General features: G+C 48.5%; 1 protein-coding gene across 1 annotated transcript in view; it reads left to right on the top strand.

The window, feature by feature from the left end:
- Positions 1 to 20,402, top strand: part of IMPA2 (inositol monophosphatase 2) — a 45,436-nt gene that overhangs the window by 12,272 nt on the left and 12,762 nt on the right. Inside the window, exons 2-5 of the mRNA XM_086682427.1 lie at positions 3,326 to 3,459; positions 10,303 to 10,407; positions 12,993 to 13,038; positions 14,997 to 15,105. Of these exons, the coding sequence (XP_086538553.1) occupies positions 3,326 to 3,459; positions 10,303 to 10,407; positions 12,993 to 13,038; positions 14,997 to 15,105 (394 nt within the window). The remainder of the gene's footprint in view (positions 1 to 3,325; positions 3,460 to 10,302; positions 10,408 to 12,992; positions 13,039 to 14,996; positions 15,106 to 20,402) is intronic.

Raw genomic sequence — 20,402 nt, 5'->3', positions numbered from 1 at the left:
AGGGCCACGCCTACCTGCCTGAGAGGCAGAGAGGTGTGGACTGTTGAGTCTTGCTAAACTTGGGCCTTCTCTCCCTGAAAGGAAGAAGAGGATACTGGCTACTTGGGATTAAAGTCTCTGCCAGGAGACCACCTCTCAAGAGCTATGGTATGCCACCTGGGGGGTTTTGTATCCTCAGAGTCTAGGGAGCCCCTAAGTGCTTTATGCTGGGATTAAGGTCAGGGGGTTAGCAAGCCCTCTGGTTGTGGTTTGGTGAGTGGACACGGGGGCCATAAAGCAGATTCGGGCTGGCTCCAGGAGGGGGGGGAGGGCAGTGGATGGAGGCTGGAGGAGGAGATCCAAGTCCATCTTAACTTTCTCACAGGATAACCAAAAACCCACAGTGAAACAAAACGAAGAGACCAAGGTGGTCAGTGTTCATATAAGCGCTAATGGTCCAGTTGGAAAAAATGTGCAGAGTCTATCCAAGCAGTTTGTTGTGTATTTTCTTCATGATTCAAAGACTTCTGTGCACCTACTCTATGCCAGGTATGGTTCTAGAGGCTAGGGGTGTGGCAGGGAACCAAAGTGCCTCTGCTCTCCTGGGGGAGACATACCATCAACAAAGGGACAAGTGAGATGATTTCAGATGGCAAGAAGTTCTGGATAGGTTAGAAGATATAAAGTCCCTGGACTAGAAAGAGATTTGGTTAGGACCAGCCAGAAAACCAGAGTGGCAGAAGGATGGCGAGACTGGGAGTGGCCTATGGGAGGTGACATCTGTAGGTCTGGGTTTTTCCTGAAAGCCATGGCAGTCTTTGCGTAGTTCTAAGCATTAAAGTGATGGGAGCTGACATATGTTTAAAAACCGCTCTGGCTTCAGCACAGAGGCTGCAGGGTGCATGGTTGGAATCATAATCTTGAACTGTACAAATGCTTACTACATGTGCGGGTAGGGGCAAGCGTACCGTGAAGCCGGAAGCCTGTGTCCTCTCAGGGTGGAGGTCCCAGGACTTCTGTGTGGTGCTGGGTCAGAACATCCAACCCCCGGGGACTCTTCCTCCTTGTGGGGTTTGAGAACCTGCTCTCAGCCCAACTACTCCAGTGTGGCCCCCAGCATCGGTGTCACCATGGAACTTGTCAGAAATGTGAACATCAGACCTCAAACCCCACACCTACTTAACCACCAAAGTTTTCACTTCAGCAAGACCCCAGATGACTGACTCATGCACAATGAAGTTTGAGAGGCTTTGGTGGTGTGTCCTCTAGTCTTCCTCTCCCCTTTCCTCTGCTTGCATACATACCCCACACATAACCACATGCACTCCCTTCACACCTCCCCACACCTCTCCCCTTGCCTCTGCTTGCATACATACCCCACACCTCCCCACACCTCTCCCCTTCCCTCTGCATGCATGCATACCCCACACGTAACCACACACACTCCCTTCACACCTCCCACACATACCACATACATCATATACACGTGAACCACACACACATCACATGCACACATAAAGCACACACGTATCACATACACAAATACATAAACCACACATATTGCCCGTGTATAAACCACACAGATGTTGCCTACGTGCACATATGAACCAAATCACACACATGCACATATAAACACACACCATACCCCCCCCCCCCACATGCTCCACACTGACTTTCCATACAAGATGCAAGCTCACTGCCAAATGACCTACAAATAGGAGGTCTAGACTAGCCCAAAATTTAGGGATCCCTGGAGGACAAGGGCAGATGCTGCATGAGCTAGATTGAGAAGTTTCAAATTTAAAAACAAGGAACCTGTGGAGATTTGTCTGGTAGGAACTTGCTGTGTGCACATTGATGTTTTAAGGAGATCAACCTGACAGTGCTAAGCAGAATATTGCAAATAGAAGGCCCCAAGTGGCAGACAGTCTGGGGACTGGCATAGAAATGTTCATGGATTATACGTGAGTGCTATATGCTTTGTCGTTCACATTATTCACAAAATTACACTCCACATTTTCTGTAATATGTATCCGTTTGCAACCAAGATGAAAAACTGAACAAAACCTGTCTAGGCTCAGCACTGTTTTGTCCGGCTCTAGGATGAGGGCAGTAATTTGAGGATTGCTCAATGTCTCAGGGTCTCCTGCTTATTCTTTAAAATCCCATCTGAGGTCCTCTTCCTCTCTGCAGACTTGGGGGTCATCTTTTCCTGCCCTCCTGCCTTTGAGCACCGTTAGTACATAGCACAGGCTGGCCATGAAAGAGGCACTCAGGAAACATAAAGGTAGAAGGATAAGTCAAAGGATGTCGAGTCTGGGTAGCTGTGTGATTGGTTGTGCTTTGGAAAGAAATGCAGGATCTTGGGATGGTAGCCAGTTTGGGAGGAAAGGTCTGAAGTCATTTTTAGGTGTCCTGACTTTGTCATTGTGCGGAAGGAGACACTGAGCTGTTACAACAGACAAAAATGAAAAGAAAGCCCTGGGCTGGAGAAGGAGTGCTTTTTATTTATTTCACAGAGTAGACCTGATCCTTCCCAAGTGTCCTGTGACGGATTAACCACTCCGCACACCTTCCTGTTTGGGCCCTCCAGGGGTTTCTAGAGCCAGATTGGGCCAGGCACGAGGCGGTGCCGGGAGGCTCCCTCTGCACCTTGCCTCTGCATTTAGTGCAGCGGGTTTGGACCGGATGTGCTGGGGCTTGCACATCCACAGAGCCTGCCTGCGAGCCCAGAACTGGGGATCAGTGAGGTCCTGGCACCTAAGCCAGCCCATGTGCACGTCCCCCTTGGACGGCCAGTAGCGCCCTGACCAGAGCAGCAGGGAGAGCCGGACTTCCTGTTGGTGAAGTGCCTCTTAACCTCTCCCGGGTCTCCTTGTTGGAACGTTTGTAATCTGGATTCAAGAGCATAGTCCATTCCATGTGATGTGTAAAGTGAATTAGGGAAAATACATTTTTACACTGAAATCAAATTCCCGGGACTCTCTGGGGCAGAGGTGTTAGTTACATAATCTTCCACGGGTTGAAACTTCACGCTCTTCAGAGCCACTGTGTCTTTTCCTTCAAAGAATTGCTCACAGGCTGGGCAGGATAGCTTCAACCAGTGAGCCCACCTTCTGGTGCAGGAATAGCGGGTAGTTAGGTTCACTGAACGCCCAGCAGAAGATCTTGTGTGTGATGTTGAACCCCAGCGGCCTGCCCATGTTAGAAGCAGCTGGTGGCCCTCAGACCCACACCCGCCACCTCTTTTGTTCAGAGTTGGCCACAGAAGGCGTGAGTGTCTCTGCGAGACGAGGGAGCTCGTCGGTTTAACCACCTCCTGTACTTTTATGTACTTTCATTTCAGATCATCAGGAAAGCCCTTTCTGAGGAAAAACGCGTCTCAACAAAAACATCAGCTGCAGACCTCGTGACAGAAACGGATCACCTTGTGGAAGGTTTAATTATTTCCGAGCTGCAAAAGAGGTTTCCTTCGCACAGGTAGGTGTGTTCATTGGGAAGACACCCTAGTAGCATGCTGCCAGCATCTGACTTGGGGTGCCAGGCCGCTGGTTGCTGGGAGCAGATGTGAAGCAGGGAGCCTTACAGTCTGCCTCTAAGACAGCGTGGTAAACACACAGTTGTTTTCATTCATCTTACTGTCATCTTGACGACCCTCATGTCAATATGTTACCTTACAAATACCGAGAAAGGTCCACTTCCTATAACGCACCCAGGGGAAGTCTCTGCTGTCCTCGGCTAAGTCACTTGGCATATTTCTGGAGGGACTTGTGTCTGCTTGGTGACCCCATGCAGACTTTCCAAGACGGACGCGGCCCCAGGTCCACTGGCTGATGGTGCGCCCCTGCCGGTCCTCAGTGATGCACCCTCCTGTGCCAACCCAGACCAGCAGACCTGGAAGGCTGCTCTCCACCCGAGAAGGCCCTTATGAGGACTCTGCCCTCTTCTCTAGAGCAGAAGTTCTTAACCTTTCTGGCATCACCATGTGGAGAATCCAATGCAAACCACTAATTTTTTCCTCAGAAAAATTCAAATATGTATGCGGCATTTCGCATCTAGCTCCAGGGGAACCCTAGACCTCAGAGGAAGACTCCCCTTGAACTCTGAGTGGGGCTTCTCAGGCCCTCCTTCACCTCTGGAGTTCTGCAGAAGAGAGTTGGAAAACCACTGCCTTAGATGAGAGGGGTCTTTCTTCTCACAGAGGAGACTAGAATAGGAGCTCTTGGATTTCTGGTTGTGGATAACTGTGATTGTGGTAAGGTTCCATGTTTGATGGGCTTACACAGCAGAGACCTGGAAGGTGATCTCCCTGAGCATCCATCTGGCACAGGGTGGGTGCAACAGAGTTTTTCCCCTGTGAGTGATTAAATGAAAGAAGGGACAAGCCAGCCTTCAAACATACCTCCTTTTTTCCCTGTTGTTTCCTCCTAGCTGGTTAGGTCATCTCAGGGTCACCAACTCTCCTTTCGAAATTCTCTCTGCCAGTGGGTGACGTTTGTTTTGTTGACACCCTTTATGTGTGACCGTCTGTTATTTCCTATTTCCTTATTCAGTGTGAAGTCAGGATTCCTAACATCTGTTATAATATTTTTAAGCTCTAAAATGTTTATGATTTTCTTTTAACATTTTGAAATATAAGGTAAATGACAATGCCAAAAGAATTCTATAGGTTGCTTTTATTCTTTGAGAGGAAAAAGGCTGCAGTAACCAACTGTTTGTGGTTGAGGAACTGTTTTGGTGCTTGAAGTTTCTGTGGTATTGGTCCAGGTGGCCGTGGCAGAAGTGAGGGCTGGCTTGGTTATGTGGTAAAGGCCTGGAGGTCACTGCAAGACCAGACATATTGACGTTATCAGGGCTTGGCTTCTGGCGTATTTCAGTTAGAATACTCTTGCCAAACTGAATTCTGAAATCACATACCTATTGTATGTGTTGGCAGCAATTGCTGAGTGGTTTGGGTCCACTCTTGTGGATTCATGTCAATATGGGGCATGGATTCCATTTGTACAAGGTATATTTAAATCTTCATTGCTGCATATCCCAGGAGAAAAGTCAGTGTGTTATATGAGTGATTGTACCTCCTTCCGCCCCCACCACCCTCCCCCGCCCCACTTGACCCTGCAGCCTGGGGTTGCCTGGAGATCACCAGACTCTGAAGCCCCTTTGGAAAAGCATTGACCCAGGGCAGTGGACCCTACCTAGGGTGTACTCCAGGCCCACCTGGGAGCTTCTCCAACCTGCTAATGCCCGGCCTCCATCTCTAAAAAGCCCTGGGAGGTGCAGATGCACACATCTGCCCAGGAATCCGTGATTTATAGCGATGGTTCCCAAACTGCCCCGAGCTGGTGCCAGCCAGCCTGTGAGGGAAGAGATGTGGCTGCCCAGTGGTAAGCCCCGGCGTTTTGCCGCTTCCTTCTCAGCTCTGAGGGCACCACCAGGACTGGGGGAAGCCTGGATGTCCTGCTTCTACTCTGCTCAGTTTGCCTAGAGAACTCAAATAGATGAAATCATTTCTCAACATATCTATGCCAAGTTAGGTGTGGGGTTTTTTTTGTTTTGTTTTGTTTTTTTGCTTTTTTGCCAGTGACTAGGATTTAAAATAATTTGGGAACACTTAGTTATATTTTAGATCACAGATAAATTTGCAATGAGAAAAAATGGCATACACATTATAAAAAAGCATATTGTAATTTTTCTGCATTCAGAGCATTTAAATATATCCCTTAAATCAATTAGCATAAAGTTGCCTATGATTCTTATTTAGGAAGGACTCCCTGTTATTCTGAGCTTATGCTCATCCCCATTTTATGTCTTTTGTGAAACAATATTAAAGATATATTGCACCTGTTTTGTTTTTAATAAAATAAGTCTACCTGGTGTAGACTCGGTGGTTTTATTATTTTATTGTACTCATTTGTGAAATCCAGAGTCTGGTCCCTTATCTGGAAGACAGGAGTATGCTGAGCCAAAAAACTGTAAGATTGAAATTTGCTACTGCCCGTGGCTTTGGCAAATCACCCCAGCCAGTTCTCAGGGTCCCAGCCTTCTCATCTAGGATGGGGCACCCAGCCAAGGTCATCGTATGGTGGTAATGACAGAAAGCAAACCAGCAGGTTAAGGTTGACAGAGAAAGCACAGTATTGGCATTGACCACATTAGCCCAGTCCCCATCCAGGCCTGCCTTTGTTGGGTGCCTAAACCTGTTTTTAGTGAATAATTTTTGAGTCAGATCCAAGCTCCACAACTTTGGAAATCTTTAGTAGCATCACTGAACCATATTTATATACACCTCGTCCTTATCCCTTGTGTCTGGGTTGGCACAGGCGAAGGGAGGAGAGCAGCTTGAGCTGCTCAGTGCACCCAGCTGCCTCCTCTGTCCCAGAATGGGCTCCCCTTGGCGGGACATGGCCTCATCCATCGTGGTGACTCCTGTGCCCTGCAGCATGCCCAGTATTCTCTAGACTTGGAAAATGTAAATTCCTGGCCACCACTGGCTAGACACTCGCTCCCCACCGCTTTCCCACCGTGTTTTGCCCTGGGTGCCCATTGTCCTCGGGCAGCAGAGCCTGCTACGATGCTGGCGAGGCCTGGGAGCATTAATTGGCTCCCTATTCGACCAAAGGATGACCCTGATCTTGTCACAGAGTAGACAAACTAGCCAGGGGAAAAGGGCCTAGATGCCCTTGGCCATCAAAATTATAAGAAGGGTTTGTTAGGACTATAAGAAAAAAACGGTAGTTGAATTATGCAGCAGAATGTGTCATTCTAATCTGTTATGAAGCTTTGAAGCTTACCCCAGGTGCTGTTTTCGTCTTGTACATTAGCTGGCTTATGAAAAGGCCCAGGAGCTCCCTAAATTTTAGGTAGATTGTTTTTTTCCTACTTATGTTATGGATTTTATGTAGCTGTCCCAGTGCTTTTACTAAGATCTCCATAATTTCACACCTCCATGTGTCCAGCTTGATGTCCCTGTGGAGAGCTGAAGAATGTTCTCTCCCATTCTGTAGGTACTACAGAATGGAACTACTAGCTTCCCAAATGAGGAAAATCAGGTTTCAGTGAATAAACTACAGCTCTCCTTACATACCAGGGAGGTATTTTGGATGCCTCAGAAGAGTGGACATCATCAAAGGCCCTGCCCCAAAGTGCCACCTGCAGGCACAAAGCAAGTAGGGAGGTGACAGGCACTCCTTGCACCTCTGTCACTCGGGCAGCTGAGTAGAGAAGAAGAGAACTCTCAGGCATGAATAATCAACTGCAAAAGTCTAGGGCTCAGAATGATTACTTTGAGCGATTCCTACCAGAACTGCTGTGCAGAACAAAAGCTGTGTCAACAGAAGCATTGTGGGTGCTTCTTTCAACAGGCTGCTTGGTGACCCCCCCTAGACCATGTCCATCCCACCTCCTGTCCCTGCCTGTCCTAAGAAGCCCCATTGGTGCACTGCAGGTTGTGCTCCCTGACTCATGTGTTAGCTGCCAGTCCTGCAGAGATGCTCTCTCCTCTTCCTTCCTGGGAGACCCCGGCAATTGCCCCTCCAACTCTAGAAGGTACCCACTTCCTGCTTAAATTAAGTTTAAAAAGGAAGAAAATTCCACATTTCTCCTCAGTTTCTGGGAATTTATGTTTGGATGTGAGTCATTGCCATTTCTATCTTGGCCTTCTCACTGCTTTATGATCCTTGTGCCCAATTGAAGATTTGGCAGTTGGTCCCTATATGTGTGTTTTTGGGGTGTAGACCCTTTTCCTCAAGACCATAATCACAAGCCATTACATGGGAGGAAAATCATGTAGCTGTAGAAAAAAGGCATTGAAAAGGGATTTAATTCCTTAACTCTTTGGCTAAGAAAACTGGCAGAGCTAATGCTATGCCTGACCGTGACTCTGTTTGCACATCACCTGCCATCCTGCTGTGGTCAGGGCGCAGTCTTCACTGCCCGGCCCCACTCTGCCGGGCTTGGCTCCTCCAGCGTTGACTTTCACCATGCCATGTCTACCATCTAGACCTGCCTGCCTGGATCACATGATCCAGTGACCCAAAAATCCTGTGGAGGGGGGTGATGGTAGGGAGGGCAGCTCCCAGCAGGAGGAGGGGACCAGGAGCAAACAAAAGCAAGGAACTTGCATCCCCTGCCTCTCTAGATTGTAAGCCTCTGGGCTCAGACTGTGCCCACTCAAGTTTTCTGTGCACTGTGACCATTTTTCAGGGTGTGGGTTATGGGTTCCTCAGGTGTCTCACTCAGTGCTTCCCCACCCCAGCGCCCTGCCTCTCCCACGTGGGTTTCTCCAGGGGACAACAGCTGGGGGGAGGGAAACCCTAACCTGAAAATGACACACAGTCATTCGTCATACACACTGACAGGTTTCAGATGCTTTATCCAATAGAGGAGGTAGATGACTCTGTGCGTGCATGTAGAGCATGAGTTTCATAATCTGTAAAATGGAAAATGATCCTCCCAGAGTTGTCAGGGGACCGTACGAATTACAAGGCGTGTGTCACTGCTGTTCTGACGGAACCATGACTTCAGAATGCACAGCACTTGTTCTTCCTTGAGTGTTACGGATGAGGACAACACTTGAAATGTGGCTAGTGAGAGTAAAGAACTGACTTTTTAATTTTGTGAACTAGCATTTAATTGAAATTATTTAAATTTAAACAGTCACATGTAGCCAGTTGGTACCGTGTTGGGCAGAGCAGTTACAGAGCTTTCCAGCTCCGCCTTTTTATTTACAGTATGATGTCCATCTCAGCCGCAAGTTCATTGCCACATATTAGGGCGGACGCACAGCTCCTCTGGAGCAAGTGGTTTCCGGGAGCACTTAGAGGCCAAGCTGCTCTCCTGCTCTGCTGCCTGAAGACCACGACTGACAACATACCAGATGCCGCAGGAGGACATGAAATGTTTCTTGTTTTCCCTTCATTTATCCTTCTTGATAAAAACATACTGTCTTCAGGCCCCCTTTTTCTCTAGTACGGACATGTGCATAGCATGAGAAGCCGATAGCAAAACCCTCCACAAGGCCTTGTGTTCCCACACAGAACAGGTGTTTGCTCAGCGCCTGCTGCGGACCAGGCCCTGGCGACAAGGCCGAACACAGGGCAAAGGCCCCGCTCCTGGTGAACCTGGGCTTGTTACATGACAGTTGGAGACACATACCAAGCACTCTGTGCACCAAGCCCTGGTGTGTAAGCTTTAGAGAGGGTATGTTCTTTACTCTTGAGAGCGGCTCCAGGAGGCATAAGCAGAGGCTGGCCCTGCAGGGACACCGGCTCAGAGGTGGCGTCTGTGGTGCATAAACCAGTGCCCAAATGCCCCCACATGCTGTGCCGAGCCTGTGTGGATGGATGGAGGGCAAGGAGGACAAAGGGAAGAAGTAAGGGTGCCTTCCCTGGTTCTTGGCCTGAGCAGCTGGGTACTGACGGTGCCTTTTGTTGAGCTAGATGTGAGGAGGGACAACCAGGCTAAATGTTGAGATGTGTTTCTCTTGTGCAGGTTCCTAACAGGAAATAGGTGGCTTGCTCAAGTGAGGATGGCTCAGGAGGGCCTGTCTACCGAGGACTAATTATAGAGGAGGGAGCTGGGGACAGGGGCCCACTCTAGCCAGCGCAGGGGGTACACAGCCTCAGTCCTGGGCTGCCCGTGTTCTTACAGGGTGCGTGGGTCGCAGAGCATGAAGGAGAAGGTGTGGCCCACCCATGGCTCCTGGGCCAGAGACCAGGATGGAAAGGGCCTCTGAGGAGAAATGGCAGCTGCTGTGGAGCCCGAATGGTGGGTGGACACAGTTGTCACCTTCTCTGCAGCTCAGAGGAGGCCAGGCTGGGTACAGACCTGGGAGGTGTCAGCTGTGGGTGACATTCACTGTCTTGGGTCCAGTGAAGCAGTCCACGCCGGCCACAGCATTACTGGTGGGAGAGCTAAAGCCTGAGTCCTGGGTCCTGCTCCCTGGCCAGGATTTCACCTTCTCTTCTCGATCCTTTGTCTTCAGCCTTTTCTCCTCCAGACTAAAGTTAGAGCAGAGTTTAGCTTTGTGAGAAGAACGGTGTTCTTCTCTCGTATTTCTCCACCTGACCCACTCACGCTCCTTGATGCTTTCCCAAAACTCCTATGTTGAGGTGTCACTTCGTGTTTTCTAAGTCCTGCTAAGTAGGCTAGCAGACAGAAAAGCAGATGGTCTCTTGTAGACTCTGCTTCTGATTGACCCAGAGAAACCATAATGGAATCTCTCTGCTGTGTCTGCTTTGTCTTTAATGGGACCGGAAGCAGTTTGAAGCGCTTTGTCTTGAGTTCTTGGCGAGTTTTCTCAGGCTGAGCTCCTGTCCACCACAGGTTCATTGCTGAAGAGGCTGCAGCCGCCGGGGCCAAGTGTGTGCTCACCCCCAGCCCCACCTGGATCGTCGACCCCATTGATGGCACCTGCAACTTTGTGCACAGGTGAGCATAAGCACGGGTGACCCCCATTCCGGTGCCTAAACTGTCCTCAGAGCCCTCCAAGACTTTGTCTTTTCCAAAACAGCATTTTTTGAGGCAGGAGTATATAAACTTCTAGTAGGTTGATAATCTCATTAAAAAGGTGATCATGTATTGATTTTTTTTTAACTTTTTTAAAAATGTTTTTTATTTATTTTTGAGACAGAGAGAGACAGAGCATGAGCAGGGGAGGAGTAGAGAGAGAGGGAGACACAGAATCCGAAGCAGGCTCCAGGCTCTGAGCTGTCAGCACAGAGCCCGACGCGGGGCTCAAACTCACGGACTGTGAGATCACGACCTGAGCCGAAGTCGGACGCCCAATCGATTGAGCCACTCAGGCGCCCCTATCATGTGTTGATATTTTTTAAAATAAGGTTTTCCATATTTCCTTCTTTTCCTTATTGTGAAATACTCTCAGCATGTAGGAAATCTTCATTTGTTTAAAAATGTTGTGTCTGCCATCTTTAAAATGTTGGTTTAAATTAAGAACCCCTTAAGGAACCCCTGGAGAAACAAGCAGGGTTATAAGACAAGTGTGTGCAGTCCAGCAGCTGCAGGAGCACGGGTCTGGACAGCAGCCCCTGAGGGGTGGCCTTCCAGAGCTGTCTTCAGAGGTGGGAGCAGACCTCATGCTACCGTGAGGTGGCTGAGGAACCCACTGGCAGCGGGCCGGGCCTAATCTGACTGAGTAAATAACAGCCAAAGAGCACTCCGTTTCAGGGAGGTCAGAGAGGCCCTTGGGCAGAGGGGGAATGAGCTGCAGAGCTCGGGGAGGGGATAGGGATGTGGCTTCTGCTCCAGAAGCTCTGACCGATGGGATGGGCATCAGAGCTGTCCAAGGACACAAGGGCACTGAATGTGACACGGTTTCCACAGACTGTTGGTTCTCTGACATGAACATGCATAGGGCCCCCAGAGAGCTGGCTGGCACAGGTTCAGGGCCCTGCCTGGGTCCCCGTCCAGGTTGGGCAGCCCATGGATGTGCATTCCTCACAGGCATACAGGCAACGCCAACAGTGCGGGACCACACTTTGAGAGCCCCTTCCACAGATGACTAGGAAATACTCTGTTTCCTTATGTAAAGTGAAAAAGCATGAGCACATCCAGACTGGGGGGGGGGGGGGGGGGGGTGGGTGGGTGGGAGGGGCTTTCCTCTGTGTTTTGCCTCAGATAATGTGTTTATGTGTAAGTACGTAAAGTAATCCTGATCCATCATGTTAATCATCATCCTTAACCCCTCACTGTGGGTTATCTTGAGAATTTAGTCTGTCATACCCACACATTGCCTTTTGAGGCAATGGAATAGTGCCATCTGGTGACAGCAGCAGTGTCACCAGCCTAATTTGAAGCAGGACACCCCCCCCACCCTGGGCAGGAATTCGCGTGGAGCCTCGGTCTCCCCTTGTAGGTGTGTTTCACTGAGTGGAGCTTCTGTTCTTCTGTCTCACTTGTGATTGAAGTGTGCTGGTAATGGGGATAGGACGGGCTGAGCCCCATCGTGTGGTGAAGGCCACACATCCACCAGCGGGCCTCTCCTGGGTCCCAGTGGTCCCTGGGCCACGCAGAACATGGAACCAGATAGACAGCTTGGAGGAGAGCATCATTTGGAAAACCAGCTGTGGTGCTGGTCGTCAGGTTCCAGGACACCTTCAAGGGCCACAGCGTAGTGATTCTTGTGGCCTAAAGACATCGGACGCCTTTGGCCACTGCAGCTCAGATAGGATCTGTTCATTCTCTGTCCAACAGTGTCAGGGCTGAAGCATGTGAGAGAGAGCTTTCTGAGATACCTAAAGTGGAGCCTGGCGTGCCGTGTACTTGCTCAGTGAGCCACCCGCCAGATGGCCACGCCGACTGCTGCAGCCTCAGTCAGGGCTCACGTCTGTGTGGGACTGGTTTCATAGTTTTCCTGGAGGTTAGTAGTGCCCAGCTTCTTCCTACTTGCTGGTAAGCTCTGCTGATCTTCACATAAAAGAGAGGTTATTTCCAAGAGGTACAGCAGCAACAACAAAATCATAAAAGTGCAGGCAATCTGCGATGTCACAGCCCGCCTCTGACGGCTGTGGCCCGTGCCTGCATAGGACCCAGGGTGAGGAGGGGCACTGTTGTCACCCAGACCTGGCCTCTGGGTGGAGGCTGTGATGCCCCCTCCTGGGGGCCCCTCCTCACCTCAACTGGGATGTGGGTCTGGCCTTTTGGGAGGTCCCTACTGTCCCTTATGTCTCTGAGAACCAGCAAGCTGATTATTAAAATACCTCTCAATTGGGTACTCGATGGTCATTGTTGAATTACATCAATCTTACATGACTTTCAGAATACTGCTTTCTTTCAAGGTCAGCTATCTTACAACATGGTCAGTTAAGCCTATTTGTCTTGGAAGCAGTTAGTGAAGTTGTGGGAAGTAATTTTTTAAAAAAACAAACCCACCCACACTGTATAAAGTTCTTTCTGTGCCTCCAGCGACGATGCTACGTAGCCACACAGAGGTTCCTAAGAGTTTGCATGAGACCATTTATATTTTAGAGTGTAAACCATTCTGTTTTTCTTTGCAGATTTCCCACCGTGGCAGTAAGCATTGGATTCGCTGTAAACCAAGAGGTACATGGTGGGTGGGTCCCCCGGCCAGTGGTCCTGAGCCCCTGAGGCCTGGTTTAGCACCTTCCTTTTTGGGTTCCATCCCAGTACTCCTGTTTTCCCGTCTTTGTCATGTGCCTTAATCATGACTAGTAAATTCAAGCATGTGTTTTTCAAATCCAAGAAAGTAAACAAATAAAAACTGGTTTTGGGGTGTGCAGGTTTGGGACTCCATGGCCAGCCCACCCCCGTGGTGGCTGACCCTTGTTCCCACCATGGTCTTTCTGTGATGCTGCTGGAGAAGCATGGAAAGGGAAGTTCTGAGCAAATGGTCCACGTTAGTCTCCCTCTGACCCCTGGGGCGTGTGACCTAGTCACACACAGAAGAAACTCCTATTTTTGGAGGACATTTTTAATCCCAGTATTTCATTAGTTCTTCCTCATCCTTCTCTAGCTATCAGCATGAGAACGAGACTGCTGCAGGGTTCCCATCACCCGTAGAGCTACGCAACGTCACAGGACCATAGGATGCATAAAGGCGTTAATCAATTTAAGCAGTGACACTTAACACTTCCTGTGCAGTCACCACAGTTATATTTAAATAGAACGGGGGGTTCGTATTTTCCAAAAGCAGCCCTCCGCCAGAGCACTGTTTTCTCTTCTTCACCCTCAGTGCCAGCATCAGTTCTCTAGCATGGAAACTGAGAGAAGTTTGTACCCGTGTAACAGTACTAAGGTGAAGATACCTAAAATTTTTGAAATCTGGTTAAGGAGTTAAATGCTCACTTGTCTGTCTGTTAGGTGTCATTGAGACCGAATAGGAGGCTGAGCATTAAGCTCAGAGGGTGACGCTCATGACCACGTGTCAGTAACTGGGTTTGGGGGACAAAATGCTGTGGGCGGGCAAGGTCTCCGATGGCAAGGCCTGCAGCCCCGCTGGGCCCAGTGCGAGTGCGCGCAGGTGGTCTGGGCTTGTAGTAGAGGGCTCTGGTCAAGGGGAGCGTCCCAGCTTTCCTCACCCCTCCCTCCTGCTAGCAAAGGCCTCCAGGCCCCCCAACCACCCCAGGGGCACAGGGTCTAGAGGCCCGTGTGGTTCTAGGACTACGCTTGTTTGGGAACCCCCTGAAAGCCAGGGTGAGGGGTAGGGAGGAAGATAGTGAAATATTGCTGGAAGGCCGACTGAATGATCCTCCTCAGAAAAAAACCCTCTTCCTGCCTTGCTGGGGAGTCCATTCCACTGTGGTCGAGCTCACCCCGGACTAGCTGAGACTCTCCCAATAGATTTGGCCTGGGTCTCTCTTTGTTTTCCAGGGAAATGAAAACATGGCCAGCCCCCAGACCACACACACTTGCTCCTGTCAACCCCAAATAGCGACCAGTTGGTAGAAGAAAGAAGACAAAGCACGTGTGTGTAGGGCAGCGTTCTGTCCCACTCTCACCTCTTCTTTTTACTGTACCTATGGGAGGCTGCCGTCTGAGGCCGAGTGGCTGCAGTTTGGCACTCCACCTGCACAGGGACACACCCCTCCTTGGTGAATCACCTCTCCCTCTCGGCCATCCTTGACTTGTGATTCTGTCATCAGCTTTACAGATGTATTCCTAATTCTTCACAAGTCAGCAACTTTGAGGGCTTCTTGTGAGGATTAGTCACGAGTAGCCTTCCCCACCCTCCACCCCCCAAAACCAAGGCCTTTCTGAAGAATTAAGTTTTTTCAATAGCTTTCAGTTACTCACGCTTGATTATGATGTTAATTTTTAGTAAAGCTATATTAGTGTTAGTATATTTTAAAGCATGTCATTTTCAAAAAGACATGTCCAGTTTTGAATGGAGACACTAATGTTTTTCAGTTCCCTTTTGTGAAGGAGTTTCCATCACACTGGTCATAACACCAAGAACACCTTTCCCTTTGAATTACTGTCTTATTTTCTGTGTCAAATAAGCGAAGCATTTTTGTTTTCTATCCTGCCCCTGCACCCCACAGCTGGAATTTGGAGTGATTTACCACTGCACAGAGGAGCGGCTGTACACAGGCCGGAGGGGCCGGGGCGCCTTCTGCAACGGCCAGCGACTCCGGGTCTCCGGGGAGACAGGTAGGGCCTTGCGTGGCTCGTCTCAGGTCATTTCAGATTGAGAAATGTGAATGGAAAATGCCAGAATCACCATTCTGGGAGACGGTGCTGGAAGTCCCCTGCTGAGGGTTCAATTTCTTTAGGGACATTGTGTCTCTGATGACCTGGAAATCGAGCCAGTTCTGTGTCTTAATGTTTTTGTGGATGTGGCCAGGAGCTTTAAATAGTCTCATTCTGTTTTACACTCACATCTCTCATCTTCCGTGCTCAGAGAGACCCAGTCACCAGTGTGGTGTGGTCTCTAGCAGTCCAAGGACAAGGGCAGAGTCAGAAGCATGCCCTGGCCCTCAGAGCGTCCAGGTAGACATCAGTCATCCGGATGTCACCAGGGCGACATCACCCAGGTGCAGTCTGCGGCTCACTGGGTGTGGACTGGCTGCAGTTGGCTTCAGGTTCTGTGAGAAGATGGTGGCCATGGGAATGAGCTGTGTGAATCTGTGATGTTTCCACGCACCACAGCTGTGTCACCGTCGGCGCTACTCCTAAGGCAGAACCTCAGGTTCACCCAGTAACTTTTATAAAGTGGCTGTGGCTACGCTTACACCGCACAGAAGCACGTGTCCTTAACAATATGCTGGTTTAGGTTTTTCACGGGCTTTTCCGCCCTTGTCTCCCACTGATTAAATCCGTGATATTTTATCGCATTGTGGGACAGGTACTATAGAGGCAGAAACAGAAGAAGAGCCACAGCCTAGAAGCAGCTAGATTAGGAGAAGACTTTGAAAGCTCCCTCATGTCCATGTGTGAGTGTGAAAAGGTAGAAAAGTGCAGTGGCTGCTAACTTGGAACTTGCACATCTCTGCAGCAGGACGTCATGAGGTACCCTCCCCGTCGTGGCTTCGGTCTGTGGGTGTCAGCGCTCTGCCTTTCTTCAGGGTCTCTAATTCTTCTGCCTTTTCTTCCTCCCTGGATGGCACCTGGGTGCCTAGATGGCCTCAGAGGCAATGAGGAGAGTGAGGGATGACCCTGCCTTCCCACTGCTCCTCACTGAGTGAGAACGAGTTCTCCAGCTCTGATCTGCAGCCCAAGGACAGCACTGCCATCAGGGAGCCCTTTGTGCCTGGAGCCAGCAGCCCGGCCCAGTGAGGAGCCCAAGGGGGCTCCCTCAGGGGCCTCTGAAGGTCACAAGCATGCCCAGGGAAGGGGAAAGGGAACATCACACGAGGCTTCAGACAGACGTGGGACCAGCAGGGCATGCTAACCAGTTACTGCTTCTGAGTCCCAGGGAGATTCCAGAACAGCCTCCAGCCTTACCCCATGCCTCCCTCTCCCAGAGATGTTTTGTTTGGCTGTGTAAAAAGAAGCCCTAATTGTAGGTACACATGCCAAGAGGTAACCACTCAGGCCAAATTGTGTAACTTAGTAGTGAGGAAGCCTGTCATTAAACACGCTTACGTGAACTTTGCTCTATATTTGTTTGATTAGAACACTCGGCTCCATTCACACACACTTGGCTTCCTGGTCAGCTGCCTGCGTGGCTCAGTTGTGCATGACTACTTCCTGTCCTCAGCGGGCCTCTCAGACCCACGTGGGGCAGGGATGCTGGGTCACCTCTACATCTGGCCCAGCATCGGCCCTCCAGCTCCACGCAAGCCCTGTCATGAACCCCCTCTGCAACACAGCTGGGGCTCCCACTTCTCTCAAAACTGCCCGGGTTCTGGAGCTCCTTTTTAAAAACTTCTGACTTACAAAGAGTCCGATGTGCTGTTTTCAGTGCTGGTCATTTTGTACTCACCGGGTGACTGAATTTCTATGGAGGCAACAGAACAACTGTCTGTTTCAGTCCCAGTTCTGCCACCTTCACTGTGAGAGCCAGCTGTCACTTAACCCCCCACCCCCGAGCCTCCGTCCTCACGTGGTTGGTGGGGTGGTGATGACGGTGACTGAGGACTCAATGCGGTTCTACAGAGAAAGCACTCAGTTAAGTCCCCGGCATGTGGTACCCAAAGATGAGCGTTGTTACCAAAGGAGAAAAGACTTTAGTCTTTGCACAAGATCATTAAAGCCCATTGTGAGGATCAGGGTACGTTTCTGGAGGAAACAGGACACCCACCACTGATCTTTCTCCTTCCCTTATTTCTATTACCTTTCCAGAGTGTCTTCCATTCACAAAGTAAAAAGCAAACAGAACCATATCAGATGGGGTAAAGGATTAGATTGAGGCCAAAGTTTCCTTAGTGCCTTTTTTTTGCCTTCACTTCCCACCATGCAGAGTTTCAAACATGTACAAAGTAGAAAAAGTACAGTGAACCCACATGACCCACCATGTGTCCAGCATTGTCAATGCAGTCACCCCTGCTTCATCCATACCCCCACCCAATTCCCACCACCACGAGCAAGTCCCGGATTCAAATCCCAGACTTAATATCACTTCTGAGTCAGCATTTCAGTATGTATCTCCAAACATACACGTGATTCTTTAAAATGCGTTATTACGTATCCCTCTAAAAATTATCAGTTATTTCTGAAGTCATTAAATATCCAGTGTTCAAATTTCCAGTTGTTTCATCCTGTGGAAAACAGCTTTTCAAAGTGCCACTCAGTTCTCAGGGTTCCTTGTGGCTCCTGGTCAGTCTTTGTCACTCGCCTTCTCCGTGGACAGAGCTAGGAAGTTGTTTTTTAATATAAAAAACATTGTGAGTTCATACTGGTGTTTTTAATTCATATTCATGACTAGAAAGCTGTCTGTCTCCCTAACTCTTTGATCTCTGTCTCCTCTCCCCACGCTGGAACCTGTATGCGCGGGGACTTGGGGAATGATAAATTCAGTAATGTCACACGATCACTTTTCCTCTTTATCCCACAACACACAAAAGATACCAGTTTCTGAATAGCAGTACTAGCCAACTGTCCACAAACTGTTCCCCAAAGCCCTTGCAAGGATGTTTTTCTTTTGCTTTGTATTGTCATTTAGAGTCTACAAAGTGGTTCTTTACTCCCTTTGCTTATGAGGATAATCCCTTAGATACATTTGCTGCACTTTGCTTTTAATTTAGGAAGATGTTTTTAAAAATTGATTTTGTGTTTTAACTATACAGAAAGCTACATTGTTACAGAGTCAAATCTATAAAACAAAGTGTATTCCAAGAGGTTTAGCTTCTGGCCCTGTCCTTTACCCTATTGTCTCCCTCCCCCTTAGAGATTACCATCTAAAAAGCGGTTCCATTGCTTATTTTAGGTGTACTTTTTTTTTTCTTTTAAATAAGCAGCTGCTTCATTTGCTTTTATTCTCTGTTTTGGTATAATTTTTGGTACTTAGAAAGGTTTCTGTTTTTGTTCCAGTAATTTCCTTTATGTAAAAATGTTTCCATTCTACCCTACTCCTCTCTTTTTTGGGTTACTGTTATCAGTGACAATACTTAAGTTAGCTTGTAACTCTTCTTCCCCCTCCTCATAATGTACTCCAGTATGATTAAAATATGATAACCTTTCACTCAGTTACGACAAGGCAGTGGCTAGCTTATTGTACTAGTCACACCCTCTCCTTGTTACCTTTCCACCTCCTGATGGTAGTGCATGTGTGTCGACAGGGCAAGTGGCCATGCGTATGATGCTGTCACCCAAGAACCATCAGTTAGTGCATAGTCTTGGTTCCACAAGTAGATTAGATGTGGTACCCCCACCAGTCTCTTATGCCGATGTATCTCCATTGGGTGAAGCTCAAGCTCATTCACTTGTGCAGCATTTCTCACATTTTTTGATCCTATTTATACTACTGAAAAAATTATTGAAGACCCCCAAAGAGCTTTCATTTATGTAAGTTATACCTGTTGGTATTGATGTATTTGAAACTCAAGCAGAAACTTTAAAAATCCTTATTAAGTTATCTTTAAAATAACTCATTACATGTTAACATGAGTAATATATCTTTTATGAGAAACAACCATTTTTTTCCAAAACCAAATTTTCATGAGTGGCATTATTTTACATTTTTTTCAAATCTCTTTATAATGTCTGGCGTAATAGAAGACAACTGGATTCTCACATCTGCTTCTGTATTCAACCTGTTGTAAGGTATTATCTTGATGTATGAAGAAGATCTGGCTTTACACAGCTGAGTAGTTGGAAAAGGTGAGGAATATTTGAATAGACTTTCAGTAACTGGGGATATTCTTTGATGCCACACCAAAACTCACGAAGTGGTGGTTTCTTCAAGGTTAGTTGCAATATGAAATGTAATGACGGTCAATGAATTTCTTTGTACTCTGTGACCATGAAATCTACTGGGCAGGTCTCCTGCTTTGAAGGGATCTTCTGTTCATGGATGATTTTGTAACATCATGCCTTGGTCATTTGGAAAATATGGGTTCACTGAGATTTTCAAGCTCTTTTAAATGTTGACCGATTTCATTGTAAACTATTAAGCAAGTTGTACTCATTAGTGTCACTACTCTCATGAGACATCTTTAAGTGTTGGGAAGGTGTCAAACTTTCGGTAGTAGATCTAAGCCTTCCCAAATTCTAATTACCACTTCAGAGCTTGAATTTTATCATTGGCAGCCTTAGCAATTGAAGTGATGGGCTCACTGCCTTCATCTTCAAGATCTTCCAAATACCCAACTCCAAATTGCTGTTGTCTGTCTAAGCCTCCCCCGTACTTCCCATCTAAGCTCCCCTGTACGTCCCATCTCAGCTCCCCCACAACTTCCCATCTAAGCCCCCCTGTACTTCCTGTCTAAGCCTCCCCCATACTTCCCATCTAAGCCTCCCCCTGTACTTCCCATCTAACCCCCCCCCCCCCCCCCCGCCGCCAGAACTTCCGTCTAATTCTTCTTGTACTTCTCATCTAAGCATCCCTGTTCTTCCCTTCTAAGCCTCCCCCGGACTTCCCATCTAAGCTCCCCTGTACTTCCCGTCTAAGCCCCCCACAACTTCCCATCTAAGCCTCCTTGTACTTCCCGTCTCAGCCCCCCGTACTTCCTGTCTAAGCCTCCTTGTACTTCCCGTCTAAGCATCCCTGTTCTTCCTGTCTAAGCCTCCCGGTAATTCCCGTCTCATCACACAGGATTGAAAAGACATTTGCCTAGGTTTTGAGGCTCAATGCAATTCGTCATTTTTGCAGCCTTTTCATTCTTAAGTAAAACCAACCCGTTTTCCCCCAGAATGTGAGTGTGGCAGAGAGGACTGCACTGGCCACCAGAACAGGGCGTGCCCTGCCTGGCTTTGTCTACTCTGTGCAAATGTTAACACAGTAAAAAGGCAAGTCATGTCTTAGTAGTATTAAGAAAATTATTTTAACTTCGCAGATTCCTGGAAGA

The sequence above is a fragment of the Puma concolor genome, chromosome D3 (assembly GCF_028749965.1).
Source record: "Puma concolor isolate L17-30 chromosome D3, mPumCon1.1.hap2, whole genome shotgun sequence".
Classification (NCBI taxonomy): Eukaryota; Metazoa; Chordata; class Mammalia; order Carnivora; family Felidae; genus Puma; species Puma concolor.
The sequence above is the reverse complement of the archived record's forward strand: the minus strand, read 5'-3'. Positions and strand labels throughout refer to the sequence as shown.